This window comes from Dysidea avara, chromosome 12, assembly GCF_963678975.1.
Source record: "Dysidea avara chromosome 12, odDysAvar1.4, whole genome shotgun sequence".
NCBI classification, from domain to species: domain Eukaryota; kingdom Metazoa; phylum Porifera; class Demospongiae; order Dictyoceratida; family Dysideidae; genus Dysidea; species Dysidea avara.
Window position 1 is genome coordinate 19,050,270 of NC_089283.1, and position 18,350 is coordinate 19,068,619.

At 37.0% G+C, this 18,350-nt stretch overlaps 1 protein-coding gene across 1 annotated transcript; it reads left to right on the top strand.

Moving 5' to 3' along the window:
* The first annotated feature begins 1 nt into the window (after position 1).
* On the top strand, positions 2-13,287 carry LOC136241712 (uncharacterized). Its single transcript, XM_066032984.1, has 27 exons — positions 2-524; positions 1,343-1,448; positions 1,717-1,921; positions 1,985-2,083; positions 2,137-2,271; positions 2,493-2,540; positions 2,590-2,691; positions 2,801-5,026; positions 5,177-5,430; positions 5,535-5,694; positions 5,748-5,945; positions 6,673-6,888; positions 7,038-7,115; positions 7,515-7,580; positions 7,635-7,783; positions 7,833-7,929; positions 7,973-8,050; positions 8,109-8,153; positions 8,208-8,264; positions 8,314-8,791; positions 8,847-8,908; positions 9,048-9,207; positions 9,263-9,384; positions 11,312-11,461; positions 12,815-12,931; positions 12,982-13,077; positions 13,137-13,287. Exons 1-27 carry the CDS (start codon positions 41-43, stop codon positions 13,191-13,193), a joined length of 6,045 nt encoding a protein of 2,014 aa, XP_065889056.1. The 5' UTR covers positions 2-40; the 3' UTR covers positions 13,194-13,287.
* The last annotated feature ends 5,063 nt before the right edge of the window (positions 13,288-18,350 follow it).

An 18,350-nucleotide genomic window follows, 5' to 3' on the forward strand; every position in this document is an offset into this window, starting at 1 on the left:
GCTCAGTATAGTTGATTTAAGGGGCGGATTGGCGCAAGTCATGCCTCGCAAGAAGAGGCTCGATATTTGCACCAAGTGCGAGAAGTCAGCACACCCAGCGATCACCGCAGTCAAGGCCGGGCACATCAACTGCTTGTCCACAGCCTATAAGGATCTCGGCGTGTTCAACGAGAGGGACGATTATGGTGCCACGCCTATTCACTACGCGGCTCGATACGGAAGACTCAACTGCCTGGAATGGTTGGTGAATCGCAGCGGCGTCTCTCCAAATTCTGCTTCTTCGAGTGGATCAACTGCAGCGCACGATGCTGCTTCGAAAGGCCAACTGGATTGTTTGCGATATTTGATAACGAATACGAATTGTGCAGCTAATGATAGGACGTACGAAGGAGCTACCGTGTTCCACATTGCTTGCAGATTTGGACGTACCAGTTGTGTAAAGTTTCTACTGGAGGAGGTTGAGTGTTCGCCATCTGAAAAAGGCACAAGCAATGTCACACCCGTGCATATCTGTGCTGCACATAGTAAGTGTGTGTGTAGTGTGTCACTATTATTTTCACATAGCTCAACAAAGGTAGCTATCATATGAGAGTTTGTAAAGTTTAGCTGGCATGCAGCTCTCCCCACACATAGCTATACAGTCATTCCTGAGCTATAATAACACTAACATTAAGGAAACCCAAAAGGAAATACATTCCATTTGTGAGTGCAGTAAATATTGTATAATGTGATGGTCAATGGTGCACAACAGTGGTCAATCACTAGCAAATGAACTACAACCAGTTTGTACAACCCATTAAGTCTGTCTGTATAGGGTTACATATATGCTAGGGAATTACCTAACATTGGATGTATAGTCATGACGTGTCTAGGTAAAATAAGAAAAAGTTGAGCAGCCTTAGCAGGTACTCTTATGCGATAGCGAAGGTTTAAGATTGGTTGCTAAACACTGCAGTGGGACAAATTTGTAAAGAAGATGGTGATGAGGTCAGTCTTGCTCCCTAGTGTGTAAACTGGAAGCTTTGGAGTCCAAACTCTAGCTAGAACACGGATGGCGTATACTTTACAATTGACAAATTTCCCTACAGCTATGTAGTGGATAGTTAATAAACCCTATTGGTTGATGGTTAGAATAGCTGCAGGTGTTACCACATTTAATTGGTTAGCTTTACTTTTAGATAATTCTATAAGGCTTAGATACATATATTAGTAAGATTTAATTCATCTTTGTGAGTAGCAAACTGTATGAAAAATATCTACGCTTTTATTTACCAATATTAATACTGAGTATTATTGCTTATCAATTTGTTTTGAGATGATGCTAATCAACTTGCTTTTATAGATCATCTGTCATGCTTGAAGCTTCTCACTGTTAATAAAAATTATGTTCCTAATGAGGTCACTGTACATGGTGCTACACCGACCTATTTTGCAGCTCAGGAAGGAAGGTATGTATTTACTCTATTATTTGTGTAAGTATTCTGTCAATAGTACCTAAATCCAGTAATTCCAGTATATTATTTTAAAATCATGCAAATAGGGATGCTTTAGTACTGTCCATGCAAACATGTTTACTTACAAATGAAAGCCACGCTTGTTACAACAAAATAGTTTGTGGTTAGTCCATAAGTGTTCAGTGTACACTAGTCAAGTGCCACACACATTCATTAACTGCATGCCAGTGGTTGAGATGTTTTCACAAGTGTTACCCATCAGTTTGGATTGCTTGGTGTGGCTGGCGAAACACTGCAATGGTGATCTCTACATGGAGGCCACGGACGGGATGGGTCCACTGCATGCTGCCTCACAAGGAGGACAGCTGGACTGTGTCAAATGGATGATACAGGATGCTAAACTGATGGCGAACTTGAAGGCTGCAGATGGTGCAACACCTGCTCACTTTAGTGCAGCTAGTGGTCAAGTAAGTACAACCTTACACATGAGTTTTTGTAAGATATTGCCCTAAAAACTTGTGTCTACATAGGTGGAGTGTTTGGAATGGCTGTTGGATAATGGTGGGTCAGTTATTGACAGAGATGACTTAGGTGGAACTCCTGCACATGATGCTGCTGAACAAGGCCAAGTATAACACCTGTCTTTATTTAAATATTGTCTGTAACAAGTTGTAATTCATAGATTGAGACATTGGAGCTGTTGGTGACTAAAGGAGCTGATGTGTCAATTATTGACAATGAAGGATTAACACCTTTGGACTTGGCACAGGAGAATCAACAGGAAGATTGTGTCAAAATGTTGTTCAAAGCTACTCAGGTACAATGACTATATATACGTACTATTCTAACCAGAAGTTCAATACTGACTTTTACAGCATATATATGTGTATCTTGTTTTTCAAACGATGCACATGATCTAAGAATGATGTAATAGTACCATATAATGCAGTTTATTTCTGTGGTCAAGTTTTGCATGTACAATTATTCAATACTATGATAGATCTGATTTTTATATTCCATGTACTGTAACAATTTCAGACCTCACCCACACTATATGTTCAGGACTTCAGTGCTGATAATGAACTGGTCAGTTGTTAGTTATGGTGAGGCTGAGTATCATATTATTTTCCTATAGTCTCCAGATGAGATTGAAAAGCAGAAGCAATTTGAAGCATCCTTGACAGGAGCAGAGGAGGCCAAGAGAGATGAAATATGGAACAAGGCTCAAACTCAACAAGTATGTGTAGACATTTATTGTACAGACACACCTTCTACATACAGCTCATACTGTCTATATAGTTGGTTAATGTCTCTGTTTTGTTAGGGTATTAATGTATACATTGTAGGAAGCAAAGATGATGCCAGGTCTAAGACCACTTCTTGCTGGAGAAGAAGAAGTTGAGAACATTAGCATGGACATGGATTTTCCAACAGGATCTCTGAGACATAGTAGGCACTCGAGCGTGCATTCTAGAGTTAGCACTAAGAAGGAAAGTGTTCGCTCTCCGCTAACTGAAAATGTGTTCAAGGAACCTACTGAAGATGAGATTACTTTCTCAACCTTTAGAATTGGTTCTAAGAAGGACAAAAATCAAGAACCAACTGAAGCTACTGTTGAAGATGCTCCTCTGGGGGAAGGAAATTTTGAACGCAAAAGCTCAAAAAGGGAAAGTTTCTTGAAGAGACTGTTTTCACGTAAAAGAAGCTCAAGTGCTGAACCTCAGAGTCCACCGCCTCCACAAAAGAAACAACACAATAAGGAAAATGATGTTCCACAACCTCAGAAAAAGATGTCCTTGGAAGAGAAAATAGAATTCCACAAGACGGCGATCGCTGTTGAAGTCTTTGATGGAACACAATTACCTACACTGAGTGAGGAAGTTCCACGAAAATATCTTGGCAAGTCTACTGTAAAACAAGTAGCTGAAGCTGTGACAGAAAATGTTGTCACTCAGGCTTTACTAACAATTAAGAATGAAGATAATAAGCAAGGCAGTAATGATCAACCTATATTAAACAAAATTTCGGCTAAAGGGAAGGAGAAAAAGAAGAAGAAACGCCGTCAAGAAGATGGTCCTCCTTCAGTAGAGAAAGCAGTTGTGTCTCGTGACAGGGCAAGCACTGCCTATTCTGCTCCATTTGTAGAGACAGTGAAAGTGGAGTTTAAGAAGGACAAGAAAGGAAAAAGAGCATTTGTTAAATCGTTTTCTTCATCAGATTTAGATTACGATTCTTCCCCAGAGTCAACTGATAGTGAAACTGAAGGGGACCGGTTTGGCATCAAACCGATGGAGATTGATGAATTCCAGCAGTTTGGTGAAGACGTTGAGAAATTTCAAGCCCTACAAGAGCAAAGAGAAACTGAGTTTAATCGCCTGTATCCTGAAGAGAAGAACATAGCAGATGAGAGCCTCACTGGTGCTAACCTCACATCTTTTGTAGATAGTCCTAAACAGCTATCAAAAGAACAGCCCACCGATGATGATACTGGTCTTCCTCCTGTCATAGTAAATGCCATCCATAGAGATTTACAAGCACTATCTGATTCAATTGACCAAGATCTCGATAAGCTATTAAATGAAGGTAACGAAAATGATGGTGATGAACTGAACATAGAAGATATGAGTTCTAGTTCAGACTCCAATATTGCATTGGAAAAGCTTGAAGAAGCTCAGATAATACCACAATCAAAATCAACCCCCAAACTTGCTCCTAAAGTTGTGCATGAGCAAAAGGAAAGCACTCTTGTTTCTAACCGAGCCTCTGCTCCTGTAGAAAGCATGGTCCGAAGGCTTAGTGGCCAGTTTGAGGCAACAGTGGCAAGCTCATCACCAGCTGGGGGTAAAGCAATGAAGAAAAGTAACAGTATTCAGGAAAAATTGAAGATGTTTGGTGAACCAATTGATGAAAATAAAGTAACACCTCCGCCAAAGATGGAAAAGCCAAAACTGAAACCAAAACCAGCACAAGAAACCACAGCACAAGAAGCGGTTAAAGTTGAAGAAGAAAGAGATGATGAAGTCAAACCATTAAAGTTGATCACTAATACTTCCCTGAGAAGGGGCTCACTCAACAACGTTGACAAACTGAAACTTGATGGACTAAAAGGTGAAGCACAAGAACAAGTGCCATTATCTCCTTTGTCAGCAGATGCTAAGAAACAACAATGGAGAATGTCTCCTCTTGAATTAGCTACCAAACCAGGTAGTCCTGTAGCAGCAAGGCGTGCTCTAGATTTGGGCTCTCCTTTGTCTCATAAAAGAGCTTCGTTTAAGAAACACGATCCTGAGGCTTTGGGATTATTCATGAATTCTGCCAATATAGAACGTTTGACCAAACTTTATGAGCAGAAACTTGATGAACACAAGCTCTTAGCCATTAAGAGAGCAAATGCACTACTTGAAGAACCTAAGCTTAGTGACTACAGGGTGCCAGAAGCATTTAGAGAAATTCTTTCTCAAGAAAGGAGTAGATATATCTGGTGCATCAAAGATACATGGTACTCATGGCTGGAGCCAGCAGAAGAGCTTCCACTGGAATTATCCAGTGAAGAATGCTATATCCTTCTGCAAGTAAGCAATTGCCTTCTAATTTTAACAGTAGCATTTCATGTGTCATCCATGCAAATCATTTCTCCTTGCCACCAATAGATTTTTTCTGAACATATGAAATCTAGTTTTTTTTCTGTGCAATTTTGTTAACCACCCATATTTCTCTTGCAGATTCAAGACACTGGGCCACTGAAGTACCACATATATTTATGGATGGGTAACAAGGCTAAGGATTCTGGCATGAAGTCAGCATACTCTTGGTGCGGTAAGCTAGTCCAGTCTCTTCCTGGTAGACCAGTAGTCTACAGAGAAACTGAGGGGCACGAGTCAAATATCTTCCAGTCAGTATTCAAGGGAGACATACAGCTTACCACCCCCAGTGTTCCATACTTTAATGATGCTCTGGAGAAACCTCAGCTCTTCAGGTAGCAGATAATTAAAATATAATAAATTGATTCCTTGTAGATTAAAAGTTTTACATAACATTCATGTTGGTGTGTAGTGCAGTATATTTTCTATCATACTGTAGGTACAAAGATGCAGTTTTTACTGAGATGAAATCTTGTGTGCTGCATTTGGAAGAGGAAGGCACTGATATTACACTGCTAGTTACCTCCACTAAACTATTCATCTGGTTAACGCCACAAATATGGAACAGTGAACCATCAGCTATATGGGAAGCTGCAAATGTAGGACAAACTTGTCATGACATTTGATCCATGTTTTGTGATGACTTTTGTAGGTATATTTGACCAAGAATAGTCAGCCACTGTGGGCTCCTGTTATAATGCTTACACAATATGGAGAAACCAAGGAGTTTTTTGCTCACCTTTGCTGCTGGCAGCATGCTGATATGCAAATGTCTGCTCAGGTGGAACAGTTATCTCTGCCTAAAAAGAAGCGTCACACCGTGAGGTATCCAGCTATTGGAAAGATAAAGGTTAGTTAGTACCCTACTCCCAAGTGTAATAAACACACCATTACTAGCTGGAATATTGTTTTACCATCAAATTTTAGTGAAACTGATCAGTCATTTGTGAAGTGCCTTAGCATACAGTATACACACAGTTATACAGTGAAACATCACTTAGCTGCCGCCTCATTGATAAGGCCACCTTGTTATGGTGGCCAGGTTCATCAAGTCCAGATGTTTCTGTCATACCATTCCATTGATAGGGCCACCTCATTAATAAGGCCAGTGGCCACATACTGCAGAACCAAACTGGTAAGACGAACAGAATATTCCCTCAATAAAGGGGCCAGCTGAACTAACAGTCATGGTATCACTGCTCCTAAGTGCCTAATTTATTCTGACAATATACTTCATGTTTTTACCAGACATTATGTCTCATGGTATACTCCTACCTTTCACTGTGAAGAAACTATACTATATAGTCATAGTGTATTTACTCCAATTACAAATTCCTGTTATAACAACTAGCCTGGTGTTGGCTTGTTAAAAGCCTTGATAATAAGGCCACTATGTTTTATGGCCGTATTAATGAGGTTTTCAGTAATAGGACCACCTTGCTAATAATCTTATCACAGGTCCAATAGGTAGCCCTATTGGCGAAGTTTCACTATATTTGTAATCTTAAAATTGCCTACTGTGATGGCACACTTGCATACCATACTTCCTCTTGTAATTATGTGACTGTGTTTTATAGATCTGGTTGCTGAAAGGAAGTACACAATCCCTGTTACCATTGGACAAATTGGGACAATTCAAATCGAGTGATGCTTACCTTGTGGAGTTCAAGTATCAACGCTGGCAAACTGTATTCCTGTGGATTGGTTCCCATATTAGTTTTGAACTTCATGGCAATAGTGTTCTGGTAACAGCAGTGGAATGGTGCAAAAAGATGATGACTAAACCTGAGTTGGTGAGTAGTAAACATTTTTATCTTGTAGTTTAAATTTTGTGAGCTTTTTGTGTGGAGGTAAAAAATTTTGTGGGTGGAGGTCATCATAAAACACCCTTTGAGATTGCACTTATTTGGTGCGCAAACTTTTGCTTGTTATTTTTTTACAGATAGTAATCCCACAAGGATTGGAAACAAAAGAATTTCTCAACCTATTCAAAGGAAAGTGTTTGATTCGTGATCCCAAGGTATGACCATTTAATTACATAATGGTTCATGCTATCTGTTGTCTCTTGGTCTGTAATTGCAACTGTTGAGCATTATCTATTGAGGAGGCAACTGAGATGCAGTTGTATTGTGTAGAGAAAGCATATTATGTATGTACAGTGAGATCTCCATTATCCAAACACCTGCACATGTACTAGTTTTCAGCTTTTAACAGATCCTTTGTAGAATACTCTGTTGAATTACTCTAATAGAACATACACTAACTAAATAAAATACTCTAATGTAACAGTCACATTCTGTGTGGATAATGGAAATTCAGTTAATCAAAGTCCTACTGTAGTAACTATACTACAACATTAAATAGCTTTTAACATGTAACTATGTACTATTACCTTATATTTAAAACAATACATGTGTAGCCTGGATCTGATGTGCACCTGTACAAAGTGGTTGGAAATGATGTACTACGTACCAAAACAATAGAGGTCAGTACACCAATAATTTTAATGTCCAATTTAATCCATATGTGTATAAATTAGGTGACACCATCAGCAGTCTCCCTTAATTCCACCCACGCATTTGTTTTGTGTAAAGAAGACGCTCACTATGCATGGAGTGGACAGTTTAGTACACAAGCAGAGAGAAGAGGTGCCTTGATAATAAACAGTCAAGTTGGACCACCTGATAGGTAAACACAATAAATATTGTGTCTAATTATAAATATTGGGACAATGTAGTTTACCGGTGCTGCTTGCTGAAGGATTAGAAACACCTGAGTTTTGGTCATTACTTGGAGGCAAGAATGACTATCCTCATCACACCAGTAGTAATGAGGTGAAGAACTATTATAGGTTGGTTTATTGAATGTTTCTTATAGATTCCGGAGTATTATTCTAACTCCATTTACTTGTGTAAAGGAAATCACTTTATAGAGATGTATCGGTTCTCCAAAAATGTATGTTGAGCTATTTATACTGCCATTGACATATTTTAGTTGTTTACAATATTGTTAGGATGTGAATTCCAGTGACATCATATTAATATGGACTTCTAAAGAGGTAAGGAGTATCTGTATGTTTCTCTGATTTATCTGACAATTATAATCGCTACAGATTTATTTGTGGACGGGCAGTAAAGCTGATGTGGAGAGCTCAGTTCATACTGTCATGGTACAGTTTACAAACAAACTACACACATGCAAAGTTATTGTTCTTTTAGGAATATATCAAGCAGTATCATACTAAGAAATTGAATGAGTTTGTCATTCACTTAGTATGTGAAGGTGGTGAACCTCAGCACTTTTGGGATATCTTTTCGCCCCCAAGATCTGCTTCTTTGACTGATGTGGTCAACAAAGCAGACGAACCTGAAGATGAAGAGTTAAACTCTCTGCTCAGTAGTATTAATAGTATGGTGATAAACCTGAGCACAAGCTCTGTTCCCAACATCAACGAACTTGGTCTTGATAAACCTGTTTCACCACTACAAGAGCGGTTCAAGTCAATGAAAGATTCCCCATTGTCACAATCTTGCCAAGCCGATCTGCAATTTGTGGGTCTGGATAGTGCTAAATCACCTGGTCAAGAACAGAAACCTGTTGAACAAGTCCCTCCAGAGCCAACAAAGACAGTTAAGAGAGAAAAGTGGTCCCTGAAGGTTGATCCTACTTCTTATCAATGGCTTACAGTACCAGCTGGTAAATATAACATGTTAGTTGAAGTATACCATATATGTACGTACATCAATTTTAGTCCTTCACAATGATATGGCTAAGAAGGATGGTAAACTTAAAAAGAAAGCAAAGGGATATTTGGTAAGATATTTTGTAAATATATATTGTGACAACACTTTGTTCATCACAGTATTAATTTTACACCAGTATTTCAACTATTATATAATGGCGTGTGTATCCAATAGTGCTTAAACGTTGTTGTTGTTGTTGTTGTGTATAGACAAGCGTTACAGTAGAAGACTGGAAAGGAATCAGTATTAATCTTGTAGTGGATAGTAGCATCTCAGCACTAGCACTGATATTCCTAGCAGCATCAGAATTGAAAATTGATACGAACAAAGATTTAACATTGTTTGAAGCAAATGATGACATTGGAGTAGGTAAATACAAACATGATAAGTTACATGCAGTGCAGTAACTGTAACTGTACTGTAGAGCGAATCATAGAAGATCACGAACTAGTCAAGGATATTATGTCATTGTGGCCCAAGAAAGGCAATTCAAGGTTGGTACTAAAAGGAATGACTGACAAGCATCAATTGTGGACTAGTTCAATGGTAAGTCATCCAGAAAGATTTGCTTGTAGATAAGCTTGAGCCAATTAAGCTTTGAAAATAGCATGTTATGCTTTTCAGCAATGCTGAAGCCTAGCTGTTTACACTTTAACTTGTGTTTTTAAAATCAAGCTCACTACAAAAAAAAAACAAAAAAACAATCAACTCTCAGATGCTTTCCAAGATATTGGAAAGGCCATGTTTCCACACCTTTCCAAAAAATCCTTTGGAAATATGACCCTTCCAATGCCTTTCCAATGATTTGGAATGCACCTAAAAGTTGATAAAGTTTTGTAGTAAAAGCTGAGTGTAGTAGCATTTTCTGATTGTTGTAATAGAGTGGGTGACTGCTCTATTAGAGTATTTCAATCTTATAAATGAAATACTTTTCAAGTCAAATGCTGTTGTGATACATTGTATGCTCATTATTTTCACATGCATTGAGAATAGGACTGCACCGATTCTAGTATCGGTATCGGTATCGGGCCAATTCTGCTGTTTTCATGAAGTATCGGAATCGGCCATTATATTGTTGCATATCGATTCTGATCACGTGCATGGAGAATGTTCGTATTTTACTGGCATAGTGGACGCCTAAAAGCATCAAGTATAACACTAATAGCTAACTACCAGCAAAATTACTGATCTATATTGAAACCTACGTGTGAAAACGCTTGAGAAAAAGATCGATATACTCTAATAGAACAGTCAATAACTCTAATAGAGCAATCAGGTAGAAGTGACATGTTTCAGTATTAGAATAAGCACCATTATGCATTATGATATTATCCAGAAGAATACTGGAATATCCACTGGTTTGCATTTCAGTGACTTCTTTCTTTGTGAACCTTGAATGGCTATATACTTCATTCAGTATAAACATGAACCATACTGAAAACGTGTACAAGAATACCATGAAATGTGGCACTATATAATAAATGTGTGTACTATGATGTAGCTACTTTAAGGTACTTGGTACCGGTACTTGTACTTGCAGATACTTCCCAGCTGAGTACTTGGTATTTGAAGTATCGGTAAAAAGTGGAATCGGTGCAGCCCTAATTGAGAATTCAATAAAATCATTCCTATCACGGTGGCATAATGATTGAAGAATTTGCTAACCATTATGTGCAAAATAGTGCTGGAATATATACAGTGGAACCTCAGTTATCCGGACCCCACTTATCCAGATTCTCAGTTAACCGAACTATGGAAATGACTGCTCTATTAGAGTAGTGACTGTTCTGTTGAAAAACTGTTAATTTTAATTTTTTTCTTCTTTATTTTTAAGTTATTTATACACAGTTTCAGTGATTCAGACTTGTGGATCAATCCTGGTCCCAAGGGGTTCAGGTAACTGAGGTTCCACTGTAATTGGTGCAACCTAGATGTAAGCTTGTGCACATTTTGCAAGCTGGAGAAAACCGTGAGAGCTTAATTCATGATGGCCATACTTAAGTGAGTGGAAGCAAAATTTCATGAAACTTTGTTTTGTAAAAGATTTTACAAGAGAATTTCTGGATTATGCTCTACACTATAGCAATGCAAGTACAGTGTGCTCTCAATAAGTGCTTTATCTACCCTATTACAACAAGCAATTACTCTAATAAAAGGCACACTCACTATGAACTACTGTATAGCAGGATTTTTAGGGGACATTTTCATGGATTTCCACCATCCAAAGTTTGAGGGGGGATTTTTGCTTTTTCAGAATTTTTTATGGGCTTGTATTACCCAAACAATACTGTTTTGATCAAGTTGAGTGGGCAAATTTTTGTGACTGGCTACCAATGTGTGAAAATTGCCATTTAAAAGATCCAACTATGCAGTGGTTAAGCAGTCTTTTTTGCATACATAATAAGTTTCTACTGTATATTGCTTACATACTAGTGTTTAAAATGTGTCATGGATACTATGTTTGCTTTGACAGCTGGAAGAGGAGGTTCGTGGGTTCGCCGAAAATGATGTTGTCACAAAAGAGACATTTACCATGTCTGTACTGAAGAAAGGAAAGTGGTATGAAGAAGTGTACACTTATATGCATGATGGAATCTACAGTACATCACCAGGAGAACAGAGCGTAAGCAAACTGCATGACATTGTTATGTAAATGTGACCAGAGGTTAGAGTACTGTACAAATTGTACACAAGGGGACAACACTAATAAATAGTTGTACTACTGAATTCAAGGTCCATTGACATCCATGATTTTATCCCATTGTATGGGAGAATCAAAGGATTTGCAGAGTTGGTTAAGCATTATCAAACCCAAAAATTGCCTTTATAGAGTAACCCCAGATCCTCCAACAAGTTTCTATGAAATTTGAATTTTCTATTGACTAACTGCCTGCCTGAATGACTGACTGATTCCTTCAGCCAAGCAAAACTCAACCATGCTTAAGTCTACAGGTTTGATTTCTTCACTGCATTGGCCTGAGACATACCTTTTTGCCAACCACAGCAGTACAGTGCACTCCTTGCTTGTGTCCCATTTTCTTTCTCCGCTAGTTAATTCACGGTAATGTGTCATGGCTTCAGTGCTGGCTATCATGGCAATCCTCCATAATTTCCGTAGTGACTGGAGAGGTGCTTCTTGTATTATTCTTTGATTGTAAAACTGTATAGTTGGTGGAACATGGTTGAAAACAAAATGGAATGACCATTTTGCTTTCCAGTAATTGATAGTCAGTGTGTGCATTCAGTTGTGGAATTAATTTTTATAATATGTCTCTGGTGTCATGCTTTCCTTTGTTTCACCAGTCATTAATTATGTTTGAACAATGAAATAATGTTATGAGGAAAAAATTTTAAAAATTTGCATTCATAAAAATTAAAAGCAATGAAACAAGGGAAGTCATCTACAGCTGCAGATCTCTACTGAAAATTTGTTCTCTGGAATACAACTATGGCACATGTAGCTTTGAAAAGACTCTAAGAAATTGTATTATAGACATTCGTAACCTGACCAGATATTTTCTGGTAGTGCTCTAATCATTCGCATGTTACGTATTTAGACCTATATATGTAAGTCTCGTGGAAGCCCGTTTGTTCCTGTTTACTTTTCCATCAGTGTAAATGTTTGTGATGCTGACATATTGTGGGAAAATTATATAAAATGGTATGATATTAAACAAGTAGCAATTTGTGTACAGGACCTCATGAAAGTGGTACTTATATTGAAAATTATATACACAGCAGTTAATTATAAATGCTTATACCCAAATAGAGCAATCACACTGACATTAAGGATATAAAGTACATATCATAATCCTTTTGACATGTTGCAAGTTTAATTTTACGGGTATTTAGAATTCCTTTAAAATTTGAACTCCAAAGCTTTCTAGCCACTTTACAATGACTGTCTTAAGACTGTACTCTCAACTTTATGAGTAACTACTTGTGTTGTTTAAATTAATCTATTGTTGATTTTTAGCCCACACATAAACAAAGACTGGTAGCAAAGTTTTCAACACACAACATCTATGTTGCATCCAAGAAATCAAAGAAACGTCCACTATCAGGTCCAACATCATTCGGACTTGTTATCAAGGTAATCATTACAGTTTTGAACTGTGTGGTAATGTATTAATGTAATTGTAGCCAAATGACTCATTTAAAGACAAAGACTGCATCATTGTTTGTGCAAAAGATCCAGTGGGTTGGATGAAGTTCATACAACTGTTTAGACTGCTAAAGGTAAGTATTGCATCACATTAGATTGTTAGCATTTAAACCATTATCCATTTTCTTTATAGCATGGTGCACAATTGAAAGGAAACTACCTGGCAGTATTAGAAAGACTAAAGACTTAACAGAACTATTTTTCCTGTATCTGTTTGTAGCTAACTTATGTGTATGTATGTATCAGCACTTTATAATATTACATAATACATGTTAAGATGATAATTTGGTGAGGCTATGAAAGTTGGTGACTTAAAACAGTGATTATTTAAAATGGTAACTCCTATAAGATACTAGTATACAGCACACAATTATTACCTACTTACACTGCTTGAAGTTTCTTAGTTTACTAGAATGGTATATGTGACCGAGTTTTGGAAAATCATCCATATGGGCGCATTTGACACCTAAAATATTTAATGATCAAATCACACAACTCTATAGTGCAAATCTACTGACTACTTGTTTATGGTTTTATACTATTCTCAATAGCTTAAATTACAAGAAAATTATTGAAATATTTTCAAAACTGTGCCCTAGCTGCTCTTATTAGCAACCCACTAAACATTAAAATTCCAATTATTTCACGTGCGCCCATATGGGTGATTTTCCAAAATTCAGTCACATATGTCCAGTATATGGAACAGTTAATTATTTGTTATTTTAGTAGTTTTTCAGTAAATCCGGATTCACTGATGTTTTACTGAAAGAGTAAAACAATATATTCCATATATACTTAAAGTTACAGATATTTTACTTATCAGTACAATTAGGTACAACTATACAGTAAAGCAGCTTACCAATTTAGTAAAATAAGAACCTTCAAGCAGTGTTACAGGTTGTTAGGCACCAGCCTATTATGCTTTTAATTTTGCCTATTATGCTATGCTGCAGTGCTGCCTATTATGCTCATTATTATGCTCAAAATTTTTGCCACAGTTCCGATGTTTTGCTACTTTCTAATGGATACTGATAAACTTTGGCTTATGAACAACTGGTTAAATGTAAAAAGTGTTCGTTGTGCATTAAGAATTTGGCTACATTGTAAACTATATTAACAGTGGTGTCAGATAACTACTTAATGCCATATCAGTGGCATTGACTGTTCTATTATGGTAAGTCAACTTTTTCTGTGGCATACATTTTTGCTTACAGTATGACAATTATTCTGCCTATTATGCTAGCATTATGCTCAATGCTTTCAGACACCTATTATGCTCAAAATTATGCCAGCATAATAGGCTGGTGTCTACAGGTTGTAAATTCTATGTTTAATGTTGGCATGTCTTATCAGCATTCACCTCGGACCCATGTGAACTAAGATTTTCTACTTCTGCTGTGATATAATTAAAATAACTTATTATAATATTATACATAATGAAGCTACATAGCTACTATTGCTGATGCTTGCATGTGGTTAAGCAATAAAAGGAACAAATTGAAAGCACTTACTGTGATGGGCTATGAATTCTGTTATGTAGATAATCTTATAACACAGTTACTGTCTTCTTCTGATGGAACAAAACATATGTACTATATACTACTAATGCAATTCCTTTTGTTACCAGTAGGTCACCATGAAAACATCCTGGCCATATATACACACAGAATAAAACCATTTGCTGGAGAGAGGTCAATGTTTAAGTACTGGTTGAATGCAGAGAAGATATCAGATCTCAGCTGTTGTGGCTATGCATTCTTCACATTTTATCAACATGTTTCTGACTCCCTGTATTCACAGGCTTTACACCTTCTCACAGGTCCCTATAGTGGGATAGTATTCACAGAATACAGAAAGGGTGCTGTTGCATGGAAATTTGTGTCATAATTATGATAAAATGTAAAGTAACCAAACAGCTATTGTAAAAACAAAGTACAGTAGGACCTTCAGTTTAATTACCTCTGTCATCAAAGTATTTGGATAATGAATCCATCATTATAGTTCTAATACAGCATACACTACTTGAAGATCTGGTAACAAATATCATTCATAATTATACCTTGGCGTTGTTGACTCTACTTACCACTGCCAACTGTACTGTGAAAACAGGTTTATCCGGAGAGATGGTTGGGAGACAAATATTCCAAAGTCAGTTGCAGTATTGTACATTATTGTTATTAAAGCTTTACAATGACCAGCACTGAAGGTCTGACAGCAACATGTGCTGCAGCCTTATGGGTATAATATGCCAGAATTTTCAGCTATTCCCCTTAAGAAGAACTGGAGTTGTGTTACTTGTGTACTAAATTAGGTGTGAATTAAATCACAAATTAATTAGAAACTGAATGTTCTATAAAATTAATGAACAAAGTATTGAACTCTTTTTAATCAGCTTTCTCTGTAGCTAATAACTGTTAAAACAAAAAAAAAGCTATAATGGCACTTTTTTGATTGGATTGTAGCAGCTAAAATTTATCACTTGTAGGTTCTACGAACAGCATGTAGGTGTTTGAAAGGAATAAATAACTGTTTCATTTATAACTAATCAACATTAATATCACTGCAGCCATTTCTTGGCTGCCACCCTTTTGATATAGCATACTTTTCAAACTAGGATGCCTGCACCCTTGGCTGTTTAAAGAACTTTTTACCTTGATTCTGCACCCACATCAAAAATAATCTCAAGAGTTTAGTGATAAACATGAAACATGCACTAGTCATCTGAATGATGAACATCAACACTTAATCAACTATGAATGTTTGCATGTTTAGTGCTCAGTGTTTGTAATTGCATATGCTTGAATATATAAAATATATGTGTATATATGACAATTTCACAATGAAACTATTATCAAGGGCTGATCCATATGGACCATGCCTATATAGTGGGGTGGATGGGGTGACTAGCCACCCACCATGCATACAGACATGCAATATTTATTTTATTCTATATAATGCAAATTGATTACACATAACATTCTTTCATTATAAGGGCTGAGTCAATATGCCCATTGTACTTTTGGCACAATTGCCGGCAAATCATGTTTTAGGCTTTATGCCACATAACACTGCATGAGTATGCAATTTAATAGTGAAAAAATTATATTGTATTTAATACTCTTGACTAATAACCTTTAAATGAGGTGATGTTTCTTCAGTCATGTGGGGCATGTGTAGGAGATGATAGTTCACATAAGTTACTCAATGGAGCAAACATATCTCCTACGTATGTATCACAAACAACAGAGGAATGTGTGTATATGCAGGGGCGGATCCAGGGGGGGCTTTGGGGGCTGAAGCCCCCCCCCCCCTTCACTTTTAGGCTTTACTTGATCAATATAATTATACTGAGTATTATATTGACATTTTGTCTTAGCATAATTAGATGATCACTAATAATACAAATACTCATAAAACCACCTTATAAACATCTTTCCAAGGTATTATCAGTGGATTTATGCTAAAGTTTATGCAACAAGGACCCGGATCAGCATTGGAGGTGTACAAGATCGAGATACTCTAATAGAGCAGTCAGCTAACTACTCTAATAGAACATTCACTGGAAGCATAATTATAGTTGGTTCTGTTATGGAATTTTTCCAAATCTACCTGCACCTATACATACAATGAAGTGCATTGGTCTGTTTAAAGTGCTTCATTCATCTACTTGTGTAGTTAATATGTATGGCAATACTTAATCCAGGTAGACAATTTCCATTGAAAATGCTCTCAGATTCAATCTTGTATTGTTCAAATTTCAAAATTTTCCACTTTCAACATTCTTATTCTAACATGCACCTATTCAGTGTTGTGCAATTGTGAGAGGGTGCATCGTGTACTTGGTTGTCTGTACCTACCCAAACTTTTCCATTAACAAAATGCTTCAGAGAGCCATACCTTAGTAATCTAAAGGCAGTATATAAAATATCTACAGGCAGAAAGTATTATGAATTTTATGTGGAAATGTCTCCAAATTGCAGTATTTTTGCATCTATATTTCAAAATTTTCCTGGGGGGTCATGCCCCCAGACTCCCCTAGTTCCAGCATGCAAAGCATGCTGGGAAGTGTGCTTTGCACACCTCTACCCAAGAGATTAGTACCTTGAATTAGCCCCCACCCCTTTTATAAATCCTAGATCCTCCCCTGATATGATATGCACTCCAGTGCATGCACAGGTGCCACACACAGGTATAGCATTGCCTAGCATGACAGTATTTGTTCCTTCTTTTTATCATCTATTATGCCAGCATGCATATAATTGACTTAGGTCTAAGGCTGTATCTTCAATATACTTATCATATGAGTTATAGCAGTACAGCTATAACCCATGCTTATAACTCACACTATTATTATTTTGTATCAAAATGGCTTCCAGGAGCACCCTAGCTGTACCCTCACATCCCTTACAACTGGGATATATACAGTTTAGTTGCAATCTAATATAAGCTAGTATTTATATTCTTATTTAGAATTTCACTTTCAGCACTGTACATAGGAAAGAGATACATGTTGTTTATTTTTATTAATCACTGCATGGTGTCAAAAGCCCTCACAATCACACTGTACTGAGGTTACAGGTGCACAAGAGCATCTCATAATATACTTCACTTGCATACCATGTAAGCTACAACAATGGAGACTCTCAATTGAAATTGGGCCAACCACACCTCTTTGGTGGTTTATTTCCAGATAAGAGCATGATAATTATTTGAAAGTGAATGCAGTCATCTACAGTATTTATATCCCTAAACAACGCTAGCATAAATGAGATTAAAAAACAAAAGAAAAATATTTATTAACTATATTAATACACAAAATAGTTACTGGCTGTACACATTTTTTTCGTCAAGTAGCTAAAACTGTTACACAGATAAATGCTTACTGTATACATACTACACTGTATTACTATACACTGTACGATACCATATACTTGCTAAAGAGGGGAGTTGAAATTGTAAAGAACTCCATAGTATTCATAAAGGCTTTGACACATGATAAACCAAAGCTGTTGGATGCTTGGCATAATCTATGCTCAGTGGAATGGCAGGATTTGACTTGTTGTAAGTAATTCATCTTTCTTCAGTGAAATGATTATCAATTTTCTCAATGTACAATCCACTAGTGACAAACTGGTCAATAGATGACTGTTCACTGTAGAAGAAGTTAGGAAATGTCATCACTTCAGTTTTCCTCCATATTGGCTGGCCATGAAAGAGTTGACTGGTGTTTGTGACCTTAAATATCTCTCCCTTGTCATCAACTGCAAAACATGTAACAAGAATATCATCAATATTCCTGAATGCTTCAGTGACTTGTGAAGTGGTAGGATACTTAGGAACTGTTGAC